The sequence below is a fragment of the Sorex fumeus genome, unplaced genomic scaffold (assembly GCF_029834395.1).
Source record: "Sorex fumeus unplaced genomic scaffold, SorFum_2.1 ptg000095l, whole genome shotgun sequence".
Classification (NCBI taxonomy): domain Eukaryota; kingdom Metazoa; phylum Chordata; class Mammalia; order Eulipotyphla; family Soricidae; genus Sorex; species Sorex fumeus.
Window position 1 is genome coordinate 12,948,418 of NW_026606152.1, and position 22,802 is coordinate 12,971,219.

General features: G+C 47.6%; 2 protein-coding genes across 2 annotated transcripts in view; both read right to left on the reverse strand.

The window, feature by feature from the left end:
- MIPEP (mitochondrial intermediate peptidase) overlaps positions 1 to 8,984 on the reverse strand; it is a 190,390-nt gene extending 181,406 nt beyond the window's left edge. Inside the window, exons 1-2 of the mRNA XM_056132761.1 lie at positions 8,785 to 8,984; positions 4,789 to 4,962 (exon numbers count right to left, since the gene is read on the reverse strand). Coding sequence (XP_055988736.1) covers positions 4,789 to 4,962; positions 8,785 to 8,964 — 354 coding nt within the window. The 5' untranslated portion in view covers positions 8,965 to 8,984. The remainder of the gene's footprint in view (positions 1 to 4,788; positions 4,963 to 8,784) is intronic.
- A 5,209-nt stretch (positions 8,985 to 14,193) lies between these two features.
- LOC130040752 (complement C1q and tumor necrosis factor-related protein 9A-like) lies at positions 14,194 to 22,575 on the reverse strand. Its single transcript, XM_056132763.1, has 3 exons — positions 22,407 to 22,575; positions 18,911 to 18,973; positions 14,194 to 15,116 (listed from the first exon to the last, which is right to left on the reverse strand). The coding sequence occupies exons 1-3, from the start codon at positions 22,573 to 22,575 to the stop codon at positions 14,347 to 14,349; spliced, it is 1,002 nt and encodes a 333-aa protein (XP_055988738.1). The 3' UTR covers positions 14,194 to 14,346.
- Positions 22,576 to 22,802: the final 227 nt, after the last annotated feature.

Consider the following 22,802-nt stretch of genomic DNA (forward strand, 5'->3'; position numbering starts at 1 on the left):
CTTTCCTCCAGGACCTGAAAACAAAGGTGAAACCCTACGCTTGAAAATGTGTCACTGGCCCCAGTCTATGCATTTCTATCAGTGAAATTTTCCTGAACTCACGGGCAAAGCCCCTTCCTTCTGAACAGTGGATTTCTGTTATTTCTTGGACATAGGATTGTTGCATTTGAAAAAAAATACTTTTCCTAATTACTGTCTTTGTTTTCCTTGGGCTGAAGTGATAGCACAGAGGGTAGGGCATCTGTCTTGTATGCGGCCATCCCGGGTTCAATTCCTCCATCCCTCTCAGAGAGCCCAGCAAGCTACCGAGAGTATCCGCCCATACGGCAGAGCCTGGCAAGTTCCCTGTGGCATACTGTGGCATAGTCGATATGCCAAAAACAATAACAAGTCTCACAATGGAGATGTTACTGGTGCCCGCTCAAGCAAATCAATGAACAACAGAAGGACAGTGCTACAGTGCTACAGTTTTTCTTGTTTATGTATAAACACCAATGAATTCTTCCTAATTCTGCAATTAAAAAAAAAATAGCCTCTTGCTAGCCTCTTGCTTCAAAAATGGTAAAACAAATTGGCAGGAGAGGGTGTATTTAGAGGCACAACTGCCACCAGGAGTGATTCCTGAGCGCATGAGCCAGGAGTAACCCCTGAGCATCGCTGGGTGTGACTCAAAAAATCAAAAAAATAAATAAAAATTTTTAAAAAAGGGGGCTGGAGCGATAGCACAGCAGGTAGGGCGTTTGCCTTGCATGCAGACAACATGGCCGACACAAGTTCGATTCCCAGGGTCCCATATGGTCCCCCGAGAACCGCCAGGAGTGATTCCTGAGCGCATGTGCCAGGAGTAACCCCTGAGCATCACCGGGTGTGACCCAAAAAGCAAAAAAATAAATAAAAATAGAGGCACAACTGGCTGCTTACGGATACTCCCAGCTCAGTCAATCCCAGCTGTGCCGGGGACCTTGTGGTGCCAAGGAATAAGCCTTGCACACAAAGCAAGGACTCAACCTGCTGAGCTCTTTCCCAAGCTCTGAAAATTCTAAAACTTTTGCATTAAAATAGATTGCAGGATAGTCGTTCTAACCTGTTAACATGGTTCCAGAGTTCTGGTTTGGTCTGGTTTAGTTTTGGTTTTTGGGGACTTACCTGGCTCTGTGCTTAGGATCACTCCTGGTGGGGTCAGGGGGATCATATCAAACTCAGGTCGGCCCCATACAACACAAGCACCCTACCCACTATACTACTGATTGCTCTGACTCATTTCTCTTGTTACTAATTAACACAGAACACAATTTTAAAACTCACTTAACTACATTCTAGTTTTTGTGTTGAAAACAAAGACACATTCTCTTTAGAGTTGATTTATAAGCAAGAATACTTGGTCCCATCCAAATCATATGGAAGCTGCTATGGCGACGGCAATGCTTGAACTGAGCTAGAATTTCTTTTCTTCTAATTTTGAAAAATTAAACATAAAACTAGATATTCATTTACTTGTTAAATGCAGTCTACTACAAAACAAAAACATCGTCTACAAAATACTACATACTTTCTGCATTCTCCATGAAGTAGACCTCAATTACCGAACATAAAACCATGACAAAGTCAAATTTTGTAATTTTATAATAAAATAGTTTAGCATCTTTTCTTATTTTGTTTTGCTTTGGGAACATATCCAGTGTTGTGCAAGGCTTACTCCTGGGCCTGGGCTAAGGGATTACTCCTGGCAGTGCTCAACAAACCACAGGTGGTACTAGGGGTCGAACCCAGATAGGCCATACACAGTGTCTATCCACGGTACTATCACTCTGGCCCCAATGTTGGTTTGATTTATATATATATATATTTTTTTTTTTTTAAAAGGTAAAGGCCCTCCCGTTGATCGTCGATTTGCTCGAGCGGGCCCAGTAACGTCTCCATTGGAGACTTTGTTGTTACTGTGTCTGGCATATCGAATACTCTCGGTAGCTTGCCGGGCTCTCCGAGAGGGGCGGAGGAATCGAACTCGGGTCGGCCATGTTGGCCGCTTGTAAGGCAAACGCCCTACCCGCTGTGCTATATCAATGACTTCCTACTAACTCCCTGTGGTTTTCATACCACTGTCAAGAAAAGCACAAGTCCCACTGCCCTAAGCTGGGGACCACAACTACACATAAAAGAATTTCACCAGGGGCTGGAGAAATGGCACAGGGGGTAGGGCATTTGCCTTGCACGCGGCCGACCCGGGTTTGATTCCCTGCATCCCATATGGTCCCCTGAGCACCACTGGGAGTGATTCCTGAGTAAAAAGCCAGGAGTAACCCCTGTGCATTGCCGGGTGTTACTCAAAAAGCCAAAAAAAAAAAAAAAGAATTTCACTGACACTGACTAGTATGCTGGGGTGTGTGTGTGTGTGTGTGTATGCGTGCGTGGGGGGGGGGGAGACATCACATGCAAGGCAAGCTTTCTTCTGCAGTGCTACATCATATCCCTATAAACACTTTCCTGCTGGACCAGTAGGGCCCTTCATTAGTGATGGAGGAAGAAGCCATCCTCCTTGGCTGCAGGCCTTCTCCAACTGCTCCATCATTTAAACTCCCACTATGTACATCATTGGAAGGTCAGAACAAGACCTGGTGGGACCAAATGCAGGGAACTCCCCTCATACCTCACTTAACTCCTGGGGAAAGCCCCTTAAGAGACCTGCTTTCCCTTAAAACTGGCAAGCCCAGGGTTGGAGAGATGGTTACAAAGGCTGCAGTGATTGTCCTGCATGTGGCCAGCACCACGCGGGGTCCCCCAATTCCCATCAGGAGTGATCCCTGAGTGCAGGACCAGGAATAAGCCCTGTGCGCAGTTGGGTATGGCCCCAAAACAAAAACTAGTGAGCCAATAATGATGATGCAATATGTTAGCATTGTAGACTTGAAAGGTGCAGCTGCTCAACTGCACATATGGGGAAAGGGTATTTTCTAGAAAAGACAGGTGTCAAAGTCCACCTCAAAAGGGATGCATGGGTTCATGCCCCTTATAGAAAGAGCAAAGGACAGAGAAGAAAGATGAGTTGTTGCCAGAGGTGAGAGGTAAGGGATGGAAGTAGTAATAAAAGAGTTTTGAAGGGGATGAAGGAATGGTTCCCATATCCTGATGAGGGGTGGTTGCAAAACACTTAACATTCACACTACATCACTCCCCACAAAGCACCCAGTTTTACCCAATGTTCATGCTCATTGTTGTGACTACTGCTGAAGATGAGGCACTGCTTACCTCCCAAGCCTTGCCCTAAGCAGAGAGCTGCTCTCAAAGACACAGAGCACCAATACTGGCAAGTGACATGGACAATCACACCTCTGCAAAAAGAGATGCCAAGCCATGAGTGCAGGTTAAAGCTTGGACTGGTCAGAGCTTGAACCCTAGTGAGATGCTCCATGATGGGGGTTACAGAATGTCAGTGCTACTCATGAATGTCTTCCAAGTGCCCGGAACAGCACCTGGCATATTTTCAGGGAAGAGGATGGGAGGAGGGGCACCAGAAGAGAGGGAATTTACCTCAATATTGAACTAATATTGTGTAAAAGCTATGTAAAGTTCGTCGTGCCGATATGCGCAATCACAATTCAGAATTATGAGCAACACTCAAACTGCTTTTATCAATTTGACTGATCAAATGTGCCTCTTGGGGGCTGGAGCAATAGTACAGTGAGTAGGGCACTTGCCGACCCAGACTGGCTCCTTGGCATCCCATATGGTTCCCTGAGCCTGCCAGGAGTAATCCCTGAGCACAGAGTCAGGAGTAAGCCCTGAGCATCACTGGGTATGGCCCCCCCCAAAAAAAAATTTAAAAAAAAAAGAAAGAAAAAAACAAAATGTGTGTCTTGGGGACTGTAGGTACACTACTTATCTTGCATGTGGCCTACCCAGGTTAGAACCCCGACATCATATACGGTCCCTAAGGGGACCCTGAGCAAACCTAGGAGTAAGTCTGAGCACAGCCGGGTGTGACCCAACCCACACAGGACAGTATTAAAGTATTTGCCTTGAATGCAGACAAACCTGGATCAATCCCCAGCACCACTTATAATCCCCTGAGAACAGAGATCAGCGTAGTCCCCGAGCACTGCCAGATATGGTCACCACCCCCAAAATGTGTTTTTTCTGGACACCGTGCCTATCTCAACATAGACTCTTTAGTTGTAAAGAGACTTAACTTCAAAATAAAACCATAAAAAAAGTGAGGGTTTTTTTTTTTTTTTTTTTTTTTTTTGGAGAGGAGGCGAGGCAGTCCCAAAGGTGAACCCAAGGCTCCTCCAGGTAAAATATCTGCTCCAGTCCAATGAGCCATCTCCTTCCCAGACCCCAAAAGTCTTTAATGCAGTTTGATACTAAACCTTATTTTTAATTAGAAGTGATTTGTGTGGCTGAGACATAGTATAGAGGGGACGCCTATCCCCAGCACCCCACAGTCTCCAGAGCCTCACCAGAAGTGACCCCCAGCACAAAGTCAGGATTAGCTCCTGAGCACTGCGAGGTGTGGCCCCAAAACACAGTTTTTAAAAAACTGGTCTTTCATAAGTTCTATTTTATTATATACTACATACATGAAAACCGCCGAAGAATCTTTGCAGTGAGTCATCATTCCTTTATTATACACAGCTTGTATACTCTGTTAACCATACCTGTTAAATCACATGCTCCCAGAATGGCCCTTTCCACTGTGTTCTCCACTCCTCAGGACAAATGCACCCAACACCCCCCTGCAGCTCCTAGCCACAGGCAGACACGCCGGCAGGCAGCCCAGCGCCCACTCACCAGGTCGGCCACGCTGCACAGGCAGTCCGAGAGCTCGTCGAAGAGCAGCACGATGCCGGGCCCCGGCGGCAGGGAGCATGCGCGCTCCACCAGCCAGTCCGTCCTGCGCAGGGCATTCTCCTGGGCGATGCGGAACCCTTCTGGGGAGCTGAGCTCAGGAACTCCAAAGAGACCCTGAAATCCAAAGCACATTTCCAGCTTCCTGAGAAGATGCCACTTTCTGGTACCCGGAATACAAGTCACAGTGCCGGGGCGACCAACCTCCCATCTGCAAGCCATTCCACAGTCATGAGACTAAAGATGCTTGACTGTAACCTCTCCAAAGGGGAGTGCAGCTCACTTGTCTTGCGTGTGTGTGTGGGGTGGGGGTGGGGTCTCCAGTTCAATCCTGGCACCACAAAACATAATACTTTTTCTTTAACTTTCACTTCATTCAGGTGGGAGGGATGCTGGGACAATTGGTGGTGGGAAATGGGCACTGGTGGAGGGATGGGTACTCGATCATCGTATGACTGAAACACAAGCATGAAAGTTTGTAAGCCTGTAACTGTACCTCATGATGACTTACTAATAAAAAAATAAGTAAAAATAAATTAATTAATTAATTTAAAAAACTGGGGCTGGAGCAATAGCACAGCGGGTAGGGTGTTTGCCTTGCACGCGGCCAACCCGGGTTCGATTCCCAGCATCCCATATGGTCCCCTGAGCACCACCAGGGGTAATTTCTGAGCGCAGAGCCAGGAAGAACCCCTGTGCATTGCCGGGTGTGACCCAAAAAGCAAAAAAAAAAAAAAAACTGAGACCTAATAGCATGGGTTCAAAATTCAGCTGCCCCTACTGACAGGACCTAACAGCGATTACAAAGATTAAATGATGCTACCTATACAAAATAATTAACAAAAAATAAGAGGCCAGTCAAATGCTATAGGAATTAAGGCGCTTGCCATACACATGGCTGACCTGGGCCCTTCTATCCTCAGCACCTCTTATAATCCAGGCACCACCAGGATTGATCCCTGAGCTGGGATTAAGCCCTCAGCAATGTCAGATAACACCCGACACGCAACAAAAAAAAAAGCCCTAAAAAAATCAGCAACAGTAATGCATGGTACACAGAACACATTTAGAAATATTATTTATAATCCCTTCTAGCTGGGTAAACTTTATCAAGTTCTCAATCCTCCTAAGGTCTAATTTATTCATCAAGCAGAACAGTTACGACAATACCATCTCATAGGACCATCACAGTACAGGTACAATGTCAAGAGAGTCCGTGTCAAATCCTTAAGACATTTTCTGGCATCAAGTAAAAAGCACCACATACACCGTAATCGTTAGTGCTGCATATTGATCACCCACCAGACGTCTCAGAGCTAAACCATGGAAAACGTGCTGAAAGCTACTGCAATTTTATACTTTCTACTTTTGCTGCTTATACCAAATCTTCTAAAAGCAGTTCAATATTTTGAAAATGACAAAAATCACTCATCTGATGGGAATGGTCATTTTTTGTGCCAGCTAAATCGTTGAGAAGGCATGAAAAGCCAAACATTAAATATGCATCCTCTAAGAGAACTGTGGTGTCCAACTCTTGTGCTGTGCTCAAGAGTTATTCCTACCTCTGCACTTACTCCTGGAAGTGCTTAAGGGGCCATACAGGTTCACTCATTAAAAACTATGTGATCCCAGTGAAAGCCTGCTACCTCATCTGACAAGGAAACATTCATTCTTGGTTTTGGTTTAGGATGGTTTTTCCTTTCCTTCTTTCTTTAGCACAGCGGGTAGGGCGTTCGCCTTCCAAGCGGCCAACATGGCCGACCCGAGTTCGATTCCTCCGCCCCTCTCGGAGAGCCCGGCAAGCTACCGAGAGTATTCGATATGCCAGACACAGTAACAACAAAGTCTCCAATGGAGACGTTACTGGGCCCGCTCGAGCAAATCGACGATCAACGGGAGGGCCTTTACCTTTACCTACCTTTCTTTCTTTCTTAGCAGGGGTAGGGGCATTGAGCCATACTCAGTAGTGCTCAGAGCTTCTGTGCTCATGGATCACTCCTGGCGGGAATCGCAGCATATAGGGTGCTGGGGATTGAACTGGGTTTGCTGCATATAAGGTAAACGTTACAGCCTCTATACTTCACCCAGGCCACAGTCACTTTTTGTTTTTGTTGTTTCGGACCACACTGTGCTGTGCTCAAGAGTTATTCCTAACTCTGCACTTACTCCTGGAAGAGCTTAAGGGGCCATATGAGATGCTGGAGATCCAATCCGGATTGGCCTTGTGCAAGGTAAATGCCCTACCTAATGTTCCCACAGCAAAACATTCACTCTTGAAGGGCACAAAACTGGAGGAACTTGACTCTGCTTATCCCTGGAGCCAGATACTTTCTCCACACCTCTGGATCCTGGTTTTATTTGTTGTGTATGTGCAAGGTGAGCTCCTAAGAGCAAGAATACTGCTCTTTATCACTGTCTTTTTTGGGGTCTTGGGGTCATACCCAGAGGAGCTCAGGGCTGACTCCTGTGTTAGGGACAGAATCAGGATCAATTCACACATGGCAATTCCTATACTCTATAAGATATTCCAGCCCTACGTTACTGCCTGACATCATGAGGGAAAGCAGTGAATTAAAAAAAAATCAATGTTGTAGATACTTTGTTAATTAACTGCAAACATGCAGATTTAGGTCAATATCAACAGGCTTGGAGGCCTGATAGTTCCTACAAGAGGGAAGGCTCAAAGCTGCAAACTTGTTTACTACAACGTTTACTACAAATTAATGTTGAAGAAAATAGAGACAGAGCAGAATCAGAATGGAAATTTAATTTTTTGTTGGTTTCTGTACCACACCCTGTGGTGTTCAAAGTTTACTCCTGACCCACTCTGATCCTGCACTCAGGGATTGCTCCTGGTGGGCTTGGGAACCCTGTGTGGCGGCGGCAATCAAACCAGAGTAAGACCAGTGGTAGGCTATTGTACTACGGGTTCCAGCCCAAAATTAAACCTTGACACAAATCAATCTAGATTTATGTGGACTATTTCTACTTCCTATGTAATGGGAAGCACTCTCAGGAATTCTAGATCTCCAGTTACTTGTAGTCACATCTCTTTTATTTTCCCTTTTTGAGCCAGAAACTAAGACACATATTTGAAAGTTTGGTTTCAGTGCCTACAACCACCGTGTGGGAAAGAAAATTCAATCAAGTTAAAAATTAGGTTAACTTCACCAAACCACTGGGAAACGGTAGCAAATTTCATATAAAAAATAAGTTTCAAACAAAGCTAATGAAAAGCAAAACTATTTTAAATACACCATTAGCAGTATTATACCGTTCGATCATAGGAAGTTAATGATATGAAATTTTGAAAAGGCAAACGTTAATAGATTCCATTTGTGGGCAAATTCACCAATACAAAAAGAGCTCAGGTGTTTTTGAGCCAGCCCGCCACTTTTACGTCCGCCTGTGCACTACCCACTGAGCGTCAGGACAGTGCGCAAAGGGCCGCGGGGTGGGTGGAATGCGCCTGGGAACGCCGCCGAGTCGGGCGGTAGGGTTATGGGGCAAAAGGTGGGCAAAGAATCCCACCAAGAATATCCTGGGAGAAGGAACAAACACGACCCAGAACGATGCCAAGTTCTGAGCCTCCAACCCGGGTCAACGAGCCCGGCACGGCGCGGAGCGCGGGTGGCTGCCGAGCTCGAAGCCCACCGCGGCCGCTCGGTCCCAGCACCGGCACCGGCCAGCGGGCTGGGTCCGGCAAGGTCCGTCCAGTCGGCGCCGCGGGGTGATTCACTTGCGGACCCGGCCGGGCAGAGGGTCTCCCACAGCGCCGCTGCGCCCCAGCTCCCGCGGAGGTCACGGGCAAGGTCCCCGGGAGCGCCGCGGGCCCACGTGGGCCGCGGGGCACCCGGGTCGCCTTCCGGGCACTCCCGCCGGCCAACCCCGCGCGGGTCGGACCCGGGTGCCCCCCACCCTCGGCCCCGCGCCGCTCACCCGGCGCTCGCCGAACAGGTCCAGGCGGCGGCCCTGCGGCTTCACATTGAAGGCGGCGCCCACCGGGGCCCAGCTCGTACTGACCCCTCGGGCCCAGGTCTCGGCTGCGAGGCCGCCCAGCAGCGCTGGTCCCGGCCGCAGAGCCGCCACCCGGGCCCCCAGCCCCCCCAACCACACCATCGCACTCCGGGGTCTGCGCCAGTCCCGCCGCACGCCCCCCGCCGTGCGTTTCCAAGGCAGCAGCTCACGCCGCGCCACGTGACGGCAGCGCTTCCGGGTAGCGGCGTGCGGCTCGCCGGCCCCGAGGCAAGAGCGTCTCCCAGTCGCGGTCTCAGTGGCGCCGGGGGCTGGCGCCTCCGTGCGGCCGGAATTAGGAACGAGAGGAGGCGGCTCTTGGAACCCGCTGACGCTTCCGGTGACGGCCGCCAGCGCGCTTCCCGGACTTGGCTACTAGTGCTTGTTGCACTCCGCAGCACGCCTCTGCCTGAGCGTTCTGCAGAGTAAAGGCTATCCACGTTTAGTTTGGAATGGGAATGCACATCCGAGCTACTGTGCGGAGCTGAATCTTTCTTCTTGTCGTTCAAGCCAAGACCCAGCTCCAGCAGCCCGTGCGGGGTTGTCCGCAGTTGAGTAGTGTCCACCGGTCTTTGCAGGCCGTAGCTGCTAGGAACACTGTGCAGGCGCCTGGGCCGCCTGACAGAAGAATGGGGAAACCAAAGTGATTTTGGTGCGCCCCAAGGCGGAGAAGAAAGGGAGGAGAAAGACTCACTTTCTCCCCATCCACTTCTGCCACCTAGGACCCAGAGTTACTGGGTTCTTGCCTCACCTGGCAGAAAAGAATTTCAGGAATAGATGTGCAATGAAGTGAAACATTTTATTCGTAGGTTTTGAAGGGGGAGTGGAGGAAGAGAAAGTGGGAGAGTGGAGAGTAACGTGCTCAAGAGAACCCAGGCTTCTCCGAGGGCTGAGAGAGCCGCTGCACACACATCCCAGCATTAGGCATGAAAGCATAAAAGTACACATCTCAAGAGTGGAGATGCGGCAATACATGTGCTTAGCTGCCACGTGCGCTCCGCGACGTGGGTACAAGTAGAACATGGGATCCGGCAGCATATGTGCGCCCTTCCTTTGTTCAAGGTGGCTTTTATAGGGTTTTTCCAATTTACCCCCCGACGTGGGGCTTCTACCTAGATAAGAGTCCATTGCTAGGGTTGCCACGAAATAGGTAGAGTTGGGTTGACCTTTGAAACTCCTTTTTTTGACCTTTGGACCTGCTGGATCTTCTCTGGAAGGATAGGTCCAGCCTTCTCTGGTGTGGATTATCGAGGATTAATCAATCAGATTAAAGGAAGAAATTGAGGGTTCTCCAGTAATTTTCTTCAGGCCCTTTCTATAGGGAGGGGTCCAGTCTCCTCAAGGTCTGTTGCTGGAGAAGGTCTTGCTTTCTGTATCCACAAGGTGGGTCGGACTTTAGGACTGGTAGCTTTATTACTTCCGGATATTTCATTGCCATCATGTGGAGGTGGGGGGAGGGTTTACCTAATCTACCTGCCTGCATCAAAATGAAGGGGTTCTCCAAGTGCCTGAGAACAGATGACTGGTTAAAGAAACTCTGGTAGGTCTACACAGTGGAATACTATGCAGCTGTTAGAAGAGATGAAATCATGAAATTTGCATATAAGTGGATCAACATGGAGAGTATCATGCTAAGTAAAATGAGTCAGAGAGAGGGGGACAGACACAGAAGGACTGCACTCATTTGTGGAATATAAAGTAACAGAATGGGAGACTAACACCCAAGGATAATAGAGATAAGAGCCAGAAGGATCGCTCCATGGCCTGGAAGCTGACCTCACATGCTGGGGGGAAAGGCAGCTGAGATAGAGAAGGGACCACTAAGTGAATGATGATTGGAGGGCTCACTCAGGATGGGAGGTGTGTGCTGAAAGTAGATTATGGACCAAACATGATGGCTTAGTACCCATATTGTGAAACATCACACCCAAAAGGAGAGAGAGGGTAAAAGGGAATGTGCCTGCCACAGAGGCGGCAGTGGGAGGGGGAGTGGGGTGGCGGTGGCAGGAGAGGGGAGGGATACTGGCAACATTGGTGGTGGAGAATGGGCACTGGTGGAAGAAGGGGTACTCGAACATTGTATGTCACTGTCACTGTCACTGTCCTCCCGCTGTTCATAGATTTGCTCCAGTGGGCCCAGTAACGTCTCCATTGTGACAATTGTTACTGTGTTTGGCATATCAAATACCTCACGGGTAGCTTGCCAGGCTTTGCCTAGCAGGCAAGATACTCTCGGTAACATTGTATGATTGAAACATAATCACAAAAGCTTGTAAATCTGTAACTGTATCTCACGTGGAAGGGGTTCTGTTCTCTGATGATTGTTAGGATAAGGTCATGTGGGTGCATGTCTGGAAAAGGGAAGGCACTACAGGATAGGACAGAGGCATCTTGAGCAGCTCACCATTGGTCCGCTATCTGCAGACCACAGCTACCGCTCGTGTTGGGAAAGGCTGCTCTAGGAACTGCACCATGAGGCTGAGCTGGGAGAAATCAGTGGCTCTCTGGTCCAAAAGAAGCCTGGTGGAGAGGTACCTCAGATCCTCAATCATTACTGGGCTTTGCACAGGACCTGGACCTCGCTGACTAAGTCAGCATCTGGGTGCACAGACTCTGCAGAGAGCTGTTTCAAAGGATGTTTCTTAAGCTTTAGCCACCTGAGGTGTGACTTGGGTGTGTAAGCAAACGTTTTTGTGTATGCAACATAAAGTATCAGATTTTCTTAAATGAAACAAACCCTCCAACTTGAGTCCTGGAACTCAGGGTACCACAGAAGTGATTGAACTTCAAGCTTGCAATGGAGAGTAGTGGAGCGATTTTAACACCTCTGGGGTATGTGTGTTTGTGGTAGCATTGTAAAATGGGGTGATCATCTTTAAATACATAAGCATGATTAGATTAGTGTAAAGATTAAAGTTGTCTTTGATTCTGCCTCACCAGGGCCCCTTGGAGGAGAGAGGGTTGAGTTTCCCTCCCCGCCCTGAGCAGAGCCCTCGCAGCTGAAGACCTCCGGTTCCAGCCACAGCTATGCTTAAGACCACTCTCCACAAGCTTGGACAAGCCTCACCCATGAAGGAACCGGCAGAGGAACCCAGGTGTGCAGGACCCGGGGCTTAGATCTTCAAGCCTGTTTGGATTGGGACTGGGGCTCCTCCACCCAGATCCCCCATCTTCCAGTATGTAGGCGTTACACACACCAACTGCCCCTTGCACTGTGTAATCCCATCAATGGCCAAGACCCAGAGACTATAAAACCCAGCTCCTGGAAGCGTGCGGCCCCGACATCTGATTCTCTAGTTCTTACTCTGAAGAACCTGGCAGGCTACCGAAAGTATCCTGCCCGCACAGCAGAGTCTGGCAAACTCCCCATGGTGTATTCAATATGGCAAAAACCAGTAACAATGATGGGTCTCATTCTCCTGACCCTGAAAGAGCCTCGAATGTGGCACTTTCTAAAATCTCAGGGCTAGGACGAAGGAGACGTTACTGGTGCCTGCTCGAGAAAATCAATAAATAGGATGGCAGTGATACAGTGATATAGTGATTCTGCCTCTACTTACTTTGTACATGCTGAAGCGAAGTTAACAGCTCCCTGCATTCCTTCTTGCAGAAACTGCAGGTCTATTCAGGCCTTTAAGCTTTACCTCTTGACTGTCCCCCAAATGTGCATGTTTGCAAAGTTATAAAGTTTAGCACTGGGCACTGTAACATTAACTTTTTCTTTTGAGCTTTCTTTATTGTGTTCCCTCTTGGTGTTAGGCATTAAGGCAGCTGGTTAAAAAAGTGGGACTGGAGAGATGGTACAAGGTGAGGGCACTTGTCTGCTTCACCTGCAATTGCATCCCCAGCACCACATACAGTGCCCAGAGCACCTCCAGGAGTGTTGCCTGACCAAGAGGCAGGGGGCGAGAACACCAGGATACAGTGGCCAGGAAGCAGCTCCCAAGCATCATGCTTGGAAGAGTTCCACTAGGGGTGACCTAAACTACAAACAAAAACACACTTCTGTGAATTTGAAGTGTTATAAGGTGTGCTAACTTAATCAGGCACGAGGAGACAATCCACAGCAGGAGAGCAGGAGGCCTTTATTACAGCAGCTGATCGGACCAGTGGGTGAAGGTTGGGCAAGCTCCTGAAGCAGACTAAGTCAGGGGTCCAAGAACTTGTTTTTATGGGGCATAATTGCAAACTCATGGTTACTTTTCTTGTGTTCAAGCCATGCAGGAACACACACGTGTGATGGCACCTTGTCAGTATGCTTACAGAGATTTTCCTAAAAGCAGCATTTTTTTTTAGCTTTGAACAGGGAAGTTCCTTGTGGGCATCTTTTAAAGCTTTCCACCCACAAGCAAAATAGTCTCTAAAAGCACCTGCCATAAATCAATTATAAAATCAAAATGCATTTCATAAATTTCCATCATAACAGAAGACTGTTGTTTAAAGACAGGTATTCCCAGGTGGCCATGGGGTCCAATGCAACCCCAATCACAGACTCCTTGGTAACTCCAAGCTGCCAAAGTCACTCCCATCAATAAATTCTATTTCCTATTAAAAAAATTTTTAAAATACCTTGAATCACTCTTCTTATAAGATGTTCAATACCCAAGATGCTTCAGACAGTAAAATGATCAAAAGCATTTTTTAAATGTAATAAACAGTTTTCTCCTCAAGCCCATGTTCTACCCTGAACATGTTTCACTTGTCTATCTCTATGTTTTTTGGGCTTGCTTGTTTCCACTCTAGAAAAGCCTGCATTCTCTTTTCATCACCTTTCCTCCTCTTTCTCTCCTCTCACATCTTTCTAAGCAAGTTTCATTCAATAAAAACTATCTTGCTTCATTTAAAAAAAAAGAAATTATAGGATCAAGGCGTAGTACCAGATGCAGGGCACTTGCCTTGCATGAGGTCAACCCAGGTTCAATTCCCAATGCTCCACTTGGTTCCCCAAGTGCCTTCAGTAGTGATTCTTAGGTGCAGAGCCAGGAGTAACACCTGAGCTTCTCTGGTGTGCTCCCCCACTCCACCCCCAAAGCAAAACAAAACAAAGAAACAAACAATGCAAATATTTTTGTGATTTTCGTTTTTTGTTTGCTTTTTTTTTTTTTTTTTTTTTGCGTTTTGGGTCCCACTCAGCGATGCTCAGGGGTTTCTCCTGGCTCTGCTCTCAGGAACTACTCCTGGCGATACTGAGGGGACCATCTGGGATGCTGGAAATCGAACCTAGGTTGGCTGCATACAAGGCAAATGCTCTACCCGCTGTACAGTGCAAATATTAAAAATAGCCCCAATGCAAATATTTTTGAATGTTGATAGCAGGAAAGCAGCAAGACCCCATTCTTGAGGGGTTCCAGAGAATCACAGTACTCCTCTCTTTCAAACATCTTTTACTTTTCCTCGCAACAGTGAGAGGGGGGTCGAGTAGAATCAGGAGGTCTGAGCCCAGCGGAGCATGATGCGGCCAGCAGGGTGGCAAGCACGCCTGAGCCTTCAGCTGGCGAACAGGAGGAAGCCCGTGAAGGTCGTGTCGTCGTCCTCGTCTGCGTACAGTCCATTAAACCGCTCCCCGCCCGCCGCCTGAATCCACACCTCGTCCCCCAGCCTCAGCTGCACCACCACGCCCCCCGACGCCTGGTCCTCGGAGCTCATGTAGCCGTCCTTGGTGTGCAAGACTTTGGCCCCGTTCTTGACCAGGGCCACCTGCACGTTCCTGGAGAAGACCGTGATGTGGTAGGTGAAGTAGTAGACGCCGGCAACGTGGCAGGTGAACTTCCCCGTGGCCACGTCGTAGTGGTTGAACTCATTGTACAAGATCCGGTCAAACTTGACTGGCACGTCAGACGGCGGGAACTTGCTCAGCACCGTGAGGCCCACGGTGAAGGCACTTTTGGGCAGCACTGGGGTCTCCCCGACTCTCCCCTTCTCCCCGCGGTCCCCCTTCCAGCCTCTCATGCCCCGCACTCCGGGCTCCCCCTGCGGTCCCAGGGGTCCAGCTTCCCCCCTGGGACCTGGTTTCCCAATGGGGCCCACTGGGCCTCTTAAGCCCTCTGGACCAGAAGGTCCAGCATCTCCTTGGGGTCCTGCCGGCCCCATGGGCCCCACGTCTCCTTTCTCCCCCTTCTGGCCCTGAGGTCCTGTCTCTCCTTTGAGCCCTTTGTCTCCCACTGGCCCCACAAAGCCCTTGGGCCCATGTTTCCCTGGGGGGCCTCTAGCACCTGGTTCACCCTTGACGCCTTTAGCTTGAACGTAGCCATCAGCTCCTAGAGGGAGAGAGAAGCCAGAGAGAGAGGCTTTGTGAGGTACAAATCTGATTTTCCTCCACCTCAGTCCTGAAAGGACATGAGGCAGTGCATTTTCAGAATATGCTCAGGGATTACAGTTTAATTGACCCATAAACCAGACATGTATACACACGTGCATACACATGTGCATAAGTGAAGATACATACACTCATACATACACATACACTCACACTTATGCATACACACATATACACACATACACACATCTTTTCCCCATATCTGTTAACTGATCATTGTAATTAATGTAGAAACGTTAATCTTTTATTTGTGATCCATCCCCCAGCTGTGCTCAGGGATCACTCCTGGCAGGACTTGGGGGAGCATATGGAGACCAGGAATCCACCCTGGGTTTGCTTCATGCCAGGCACACACCCTACCTGCGAGCTGTCATTCTGGCCCAGATATTCCAACTCTTGAGCATCTAAGGTTTCTACTCTGACCATCAAACAGTGTCAATACTTGCGAACATTTTTGGACCAGGGAAGACAGGCACACTAATGAGGCATTTTCAATTCTGACACTCAGTTCTAATTGCATGGCATCACCTAAAAGCCTCCTCCATGGAGTAAACACAAAAGGAAAATTCAGCATCGCATTCACCACTACCTCTGGGAAAGACAGCCTGCTGTGATATGCCTTGCATAGCCTGTGGCAAGTCTACAGCACTGTCTGTCACTCTCAATAGCCTTCATATAAGTGTAGGAGTGTGAGGAAGCTGGGGATGCTAACCCCCCAGCCCTGTCATCATTACAAGCATGGGTTCTGGAATTGAATGCCTGGACTTCATCCTGTGGTCTATGGACCATGGACACTAGACAAGTGAATCAGTTGCTGCCATCTCTAATTTCTCATTTTAAAAACTTGGTATAATAGTATTCTCTCTTGGGAGTGGAAGTAATTCAGTAATTTGCACACCACTAACTTGAATACAAACACAATTTAATCCATGTTATCTCAACTACAGTGAAAAATATGGGATGGAAGAACAGCAGCACCACCTCATTCTAGGCTTATATTCTGCAAGTCTGTATATGAAAAGCCACTTAAAACAATCTGGCACAGAGTGAACGTATCTGTTGTTCACTGGCATCATCTCCCTCATAGAAACTGCTGGAATGCCCCTACCCCAATTCAAATGTCCCCATGTCCAATGCACCAAGTATTAACAACATATCAAAGTATTTTATTAATACTTTTTTAGAAAATGATAGCTATTTTGTTGATTTTTTACTATAGCTTAGATAATAGGGTGCCCTAATGTTAAAGTTTGTGATGTACAAAGTTACTGCACCTCACCAATACCAAAATGCCCATAACTCACCACTGCCCTTTGCCACTTCTAATTCTTCCCTTTCTTCCATCCTTCCATCCCAAAGTGCTTGGTGATAATCAGTTTTTCAATCAAAGGATTTGTCCTCATTCATTTTTTATTTCTCTGTATTGTAATAGAATGTAATATATTCTATTCTATCCACCTATCAGAGTGAGATCATCTGGTATTTGTTCTTCTCCCTCTTACCTATTTCCCTTAATGTGATACCCTCCAGTTCCATCCAAGTTGCAAGAAATGGCATAATTTCCTCTTTTTTTTATACTCCACTGTGTATATAGACCACATCATGCTTATCTATGCATCTGTTGTTGGAAATCTAATCTGTTTCCATAAATCTGCTATTGTATTAAAAGCTGCCGTGATTGTGAGTGTGATAGAGCTTTTCAAATTAATGTCTTTTTTGTTGGAGGTTGGGTAGATGCCAAGAAGTGGAATCTCTGAGTCATATGGGAATTCAACTCTTATTTTTATATGCCTTCATATTGCCTTCCATAAAGGCAGAACAAGAGATTATTCGCACCTACAGTGGATAATGGCTTCTTTTTCTTTTTTAAAAAAATTTTTATTCATTTTTTTTGTTTGAGGGCCACACCCGGTAGTGCTCAGGGCTTACTCTTGGCTCTGTGCTCAGGAATCATGCCTGGCAGTGCTTGGGGGAGCACATTACATGCCAAAATAGGATTCCTGATTGATTTCATGCCAGGCAAGTGGTATATCTGGTATATTCTCTCACTGGTCTTACTTTCTCCTTTTTAACTTTATCCCCACCATCATTGGTTATTCCTAGCCTCACTGGTGTGAGATCATATATACCAATTTCACTGGTGTAAGATCATTTCTCATTTCTTCATTTGTGTTTCCTTAATAATGAGACAATGGTGATAACCTCTATTTTTAGGGAAGTGTCTGTTCAACTCCTCTCCCCATTTTTTGTTGGGATTACTGGGGGAGGGTTGTTGTTGTTCTTGAGCTTTGTGAGTGATTTATAGATCTTGAATATTAGCCCTTCACCTGATGTCTTGTATGACAATATTTCCTCTTAGTCAGTTTTCTGAGAGTGTCTTTTTACTTTGTCCTAAGTTTCATTGACCTTGAAAAACTTTTTTATTTGATACTCACCCATTTGTTCATTTTGGTTTGGTTGTCTTTGTCAATGGAGTCAAGTCATTGAAGATGCCTCTGAGCTCCATTTCCTGCCTATATTTTCCTCATTATATTTTGTGGATTCTAGTCTAATCTTAATGTCTCTAATAATAGTGTATGGTGTGAGGTACATATCCAGTTTCATTTTTGCCATGTAACCATCCAACTTTCCTAGCACTACTTGTTGGAAAAACTGTCCTTGCTCCACATCATGTCTTTAGCTATTTTGTCATAGATTATATCTGGGCTCTTAAGTCTATTCTGCTGATATTAGAGTCTCTCATTATCCAAGTACCACCAGTACCACATATTTTTGATGATTATAATCTCTTTCCTCAAGGCTCACTCATCAAGCCAGGCAGCCACAAACTGGGCCACATGAGCCAAAATCAGCCTCCTGCCCATTTTTATATGGCAGCCGTGTAAGAACAGTTTTTTTTATTTTAAACATTATTTGTTCACATTTTTATTGGGGGTATATGCCTAGAGGTCATGCTTGGTAGTTCTCAGGGGCTACTCCCAACTCTGTGCTTGAGGGTAACTTCAGTGGTGACTGGAGGATCAAGTGGTAGCAGGGATTAAACCCAAGCATCCAGCATGCAAAGCATGTACTCAGCCTATTAATCTCCCTCTCCAACTTCTGTGTACATTTTTAAGTGGTGATAAGTAATATACCATGACACAGGAGAAGTATATGAAATTCGGATTCCAGTTCTCATCAGTAGCATTCCACTAGGCTGTAGCCACACTGGATGCTATAGAGGGTTACTTTTTTGCTTCAGTCTGAAGAAAATGCAGACAGCATGACTGCAGACCTGGGAACTAGTCACTGACAGGCCTGATTCTTCCCAGAGAAAGGTTGTTGAATCCTAGATGAAGATTTGTGAGAATGAGAAATATGTTGTCTTTATTGTTAACGTGTCCTCAAAGGGCCAGAGAAATAGCTCAATGGCCTGGAGCACATGCTATGTATGCAGGAGGCCTGGCTATTCCCTATACTGTGTGGTATCTGAACACCACCAGGAGTCACACTTAAGCACTGAGCTAGAAGTAAGCCACAAACACTTCCAGGTATGGCAAAACAAAAACCAACCATGAAACCAGAAAGAAAAAAAGAAATAAATAAAGAAAGAAAGGACAAACTATTCCACAGAGCTCAGTGCAAGTGTACCATCTCTTAGAGCTCCTAGAACTTGCTAGAGAAGGACTCAGCTTTGGTCAATAATCAGTGGCAACTGAGATTTGCAGCAGGATAAAATGGAACATGGCATCTGACCTCGTTCTCCTTTCTCTCCGTTCAGTCCATCCTTGCCTGGACCACCTGGAAGACCTGGTTGTCCTAGTTAGGAAAAAAACAGGCATGAGTTTAAATTGTAGTTCTGACTTTCCCAACATTGACTTGTGATGTGGCTGGGAGGGCTGGGGCAGCCCCTGGGCACTGACAGAGACAGGCAAATGAGAGTAGCAGACAGCAAGGAAAAGAGGAAAACAGACCACTGCTTCCAGAGCCAAGAGCTGGAGTAGAGGGCTTATGTACATTTTATGAAAATTGACATAGATGACGCCTTCCCTATCTGGAATGCAAGACAGAATCCTGGCATGCAAGGCAAGTGCCCTCCCTGCTATACTATTGCTCTGGTTCCATGAACATTTGTGGTCTTTATTTTATTTTTTATTATTTTTTATGCTTAGAGGTCATACCCAGTGATACTTAGGACTTACTCCTGACTCTGCACTCATGGACCACTCCTGGTGGGGCTCAAGTGCCCATGCAGTGCCAAAAATGGTACCAGAGTAGGCCACATAGAAAGTTAAGTGCCTCCCGCTCTGTCCAGTCCATCTTTATTTTTCATTTCTGTCACTCTCTTTATCTCTCTCTCTCTGTATCTCTACATACCTCCTTTATGAGATCAGGGGGCTCCCAAGCAGTACTTGGGGGATTTGGGATTCCCTCCTGCTTACTCTTGGCCACACAGGCCAGATAGTTTATGTTCAAACCCAGTGATGTGATGTTACTTGGGCCCAAGGCCTCCCCAAGAAGATCCCAAACTCTCATGCCCAGGGCTGTACTTGGCAGTGCTTGCATGTTGTGTGTGTGTGGGGGGGGGGGGGGTTGGGAGGCACTGAGAGTGACTCTGTACTTTCAGGATGGAAGTTGGACCTGTGCATGCAGGGCAGGGGCTGCAGCCCTTCTACTTCTCTGTCCATCATCTCCTGTATGTAGAAAAGCAAATATAAGGCTACTGGGATACTGTGACAGGTGGCCCTGAAACATGCACATCTGTGTCCCTGGAGGTACTGTCTAGAGAGGCCCAGAGCAGCCTTCTCTTAGCCTAAGAGCTGATCCACAGAAACTGTCCTGTGAGCAGGTGGGATTCCAGAGAAGTTAGAATGTGTCCCTGGGAGTCTATGGTCACAGAGACTGGTGCCTGATTCTGAATAGGGAGAGTCTCCAGGAGCTGGATGAAGCAGCCCAGAACACAAAGCCAAGAGGACCAGGGCACAGCAGTTGCCACAGGCTAGACCTGAACACCATGAGGGGCCCTCTGATGGGTGAGTGGAGAAAGGGGGGGTATGGATGTGGAATGGAACAGTCTACTGCTGAAAGCAGAGGGGGGCTGGAGAGGCAGTCCAGCGGGTAAGACACTTGCCTTGCATGTGGCTGACTCAGGTTGAATTTCTGGCACCCCATAGGATCTATGGGGCCCTGCCAGCAGTGACCTCTGAGTTCATAGCCAGGAGTAAGCTCTTAGCACTCTAAAATCAATCCATCAGTCAAAAACATCTGCAACGTGAATGGACTGTGAGAAGATTGTGCTAAGTGCAGTTAGTCAGACAGAGAAAGGTAAAAACTGTATGAATTTACCTAGATGTGAAAGCTCATGACACAAAAACAGGGTCTGGGAGGTATCTCAGAGGACTAGAGATCAGGATTTGCATGTAGGACCCAGGGTTTGATCCCTGGCACTGAATGGTTCCCTGAGCACCACCCAGGTTGACCCCTGAGCACCAAGCTGGGAATAACCCCTGAGCAACACTGGGTGTGGACAAAAAATAAAAACAAAACAAAATAATTACAACAAAAGGGTGTTTTTTTTATGCAGGCACTAAAGGGGACAGTTGTATGAAGCTGGAGAAAAAAGAGACTTCGGTGGCAGTCATTAGGGTATGCCCATAGTGCAGAATTGGGAAGTACAAAGTCTATATACTGTTTCACTTCAATATGACCTGCAGAAAACCTTAAAAGAAGATGAAGATTGCAAAATAGTACAGTGGGTAGCACACTTGCCTTGCACACACCCAACCCTAGTTCTATCCCTGACACTTCATGTAGTTCCCCAAGCCACACTAGGAGTGATTCCTGAGTGCAGAACCAGGAGTAAGCCCTGAGCACTGCTGAGAGTCGCCTCCCCCCAAAAAACAAAACAGATGCTCTCCCCTCCAAAAAAAATTAAACAACTAAAAGAACAACTACCTCCTACAGTGCCACCAGGAGGGACTGTGGGGACTTGTTTCATATGTCCCAGAACCAGACCAGAAGAGGTTCCAGATCTGGGTAGGTGGCCTGTCAGCTGTTAGCCATTGTTCTTTTGCCCTAGTGTCAAAATGATGTTCTCTATTCTCTGGATTAGAAACGACTCTGCTATGTTCCTGCGATTCTCTGAGGCTGGCATGACCATTATCTGGGCTGGCATGACCATCTCTTTTCAGGTGTTTTGCTTTGTTTCACTTTCTGGAGCCTCCTAAGCAGTGCTCAGAAGTCCTAGAGCTCTCAGCCAGCTGAGTGCTCAGCCCCAGGGCCCAAGAGGACAATGCTGACCTGCTAGGAACCCCAGTTGCCCTGGTGGTTCTGGGGCACTGCACCCAGCCGTGCTTTGGGAGATCATGTGGTGCTGGGGCTTGAACTAGGCTGTCTACAGGCTTTTGCCCTCACACTGCCAGTTTCTTGGAGGAGTTGGGCAGCCCTGCTGCTGATGTGTGGAGCATAGCATCATTCCCATTAGTCTGGGGCCTCACAGAGGCCCTAGATGTGCCTCAAGGAAGCAACCAGATTAGCATGGTTGAGGGGGGCCTGTCACTCCACTCATGTTGGGGACCCCCGCTCTTTCCACAGGGTGCATTTCAGGCTGCACATGATCATGCCCCTCTACATATGGTCGACGAAGGCCACCCAGACCAAGCATGCAAACTTTCTAAAACATCCATTCCTCAGTTCACCTGCTTGCATCCTTTCTACTGTCAGCTGACATTTGTGTTTTCCTGCACCCATGCAGATCCCTGTTAGCTTCTCAGGCCTGTGACCAGCCATCAGTCAGGATTCAGGCCCAGAACTTTCATTGGTTCATGTCATGGAACTTCTCAGGCCTCTTGGCTGGAGTGAATCACTTCCTGGATGCTGATTCGTGTCCCCAAATCCACAAACTGGCTGAGGAGCAGCCTGCCGGCCTCAGGTTAATGAGTTTGTATTTATTTTGTCACTTCATGTCCTCACACTACAGTGGGACAGCCTGAGCAGCTGATGTCAAGGTAGAAGTGTGGCTTTCAGACCCCTGAAAAAGCAACTCACAAACTGATATTCATGCTGCATAGATGAGAAGGTGCAGTCAATCTTGTCCTGAGCTGTCCCCCATCTCCTGTCTGGAATTTGGCAAGGCCTGGTTGGATGGATGTGCAAGGTGAGGATGTAGGCAATGACCAAGGCAATGAGCAGGAGGACAGGGACAGGATGGAGGGACGAGGGAAAGCAGAGTGAGGGCTGTGGGTGGGAGTACCTGTATCCCCTTTGTCACCCTTCGCTCCATCTCTTCCATCTCGTCCAGGCAAACCGTTGTGACCAGGAGTTCCAGGGACACCAGGGTGCCCCTGCCTGCATGTGTCCTGGGCATCGACGTTCCCCGACATGCAGATTGCAGTGAAAATGAGTAGCCACAGGAGCCTCATGTTCAGATGACAGCACTCAGCTGCCAAAGGGAAACACGCATCAAGAAGAGACTCCCTCCCTGCTGGGCCCACATCTGAAGCCTCAGCATCTCCTGGGAGAAATGGCCCGGCCCTGGGCAGTCCAGGACAGGATGGCTATGCAGGTATGTGTGGAGGATGGTGACATACCATGTGATCACAACTGGAGGGACCCCATTATCTCTCTTCCCAAACTATGCTCCCGAAGG

What these genes read in the sequence shown, in the direction of transcription:
- LOC130040752 (XM_056132763.1), bottom strand. Translation starts at nt 22,575, where the DNA reads ATGAGGCTCCTGTGGCTACTCATTTTCACTGCAATCTGCATGTCGGGG. An exon ending in GGGTGACAAAGGGGATACAG is followed by an intron (nt 18,974 to 22,406) that starts GTACTCCCACCC and finishes TTTCCTAACTAG; the next exon opens with GACAACCAGGTCTTCCAGGT. An exon ending in CGGAGAGAAAGGAGAACGAG is followed by an intron (nt 15,117 to 18,910) that starts GTCAGATGCCAT and finishes CTCTCCCTCTAG; the next exon opens with GAGCTGATGGCTACGTTCAA.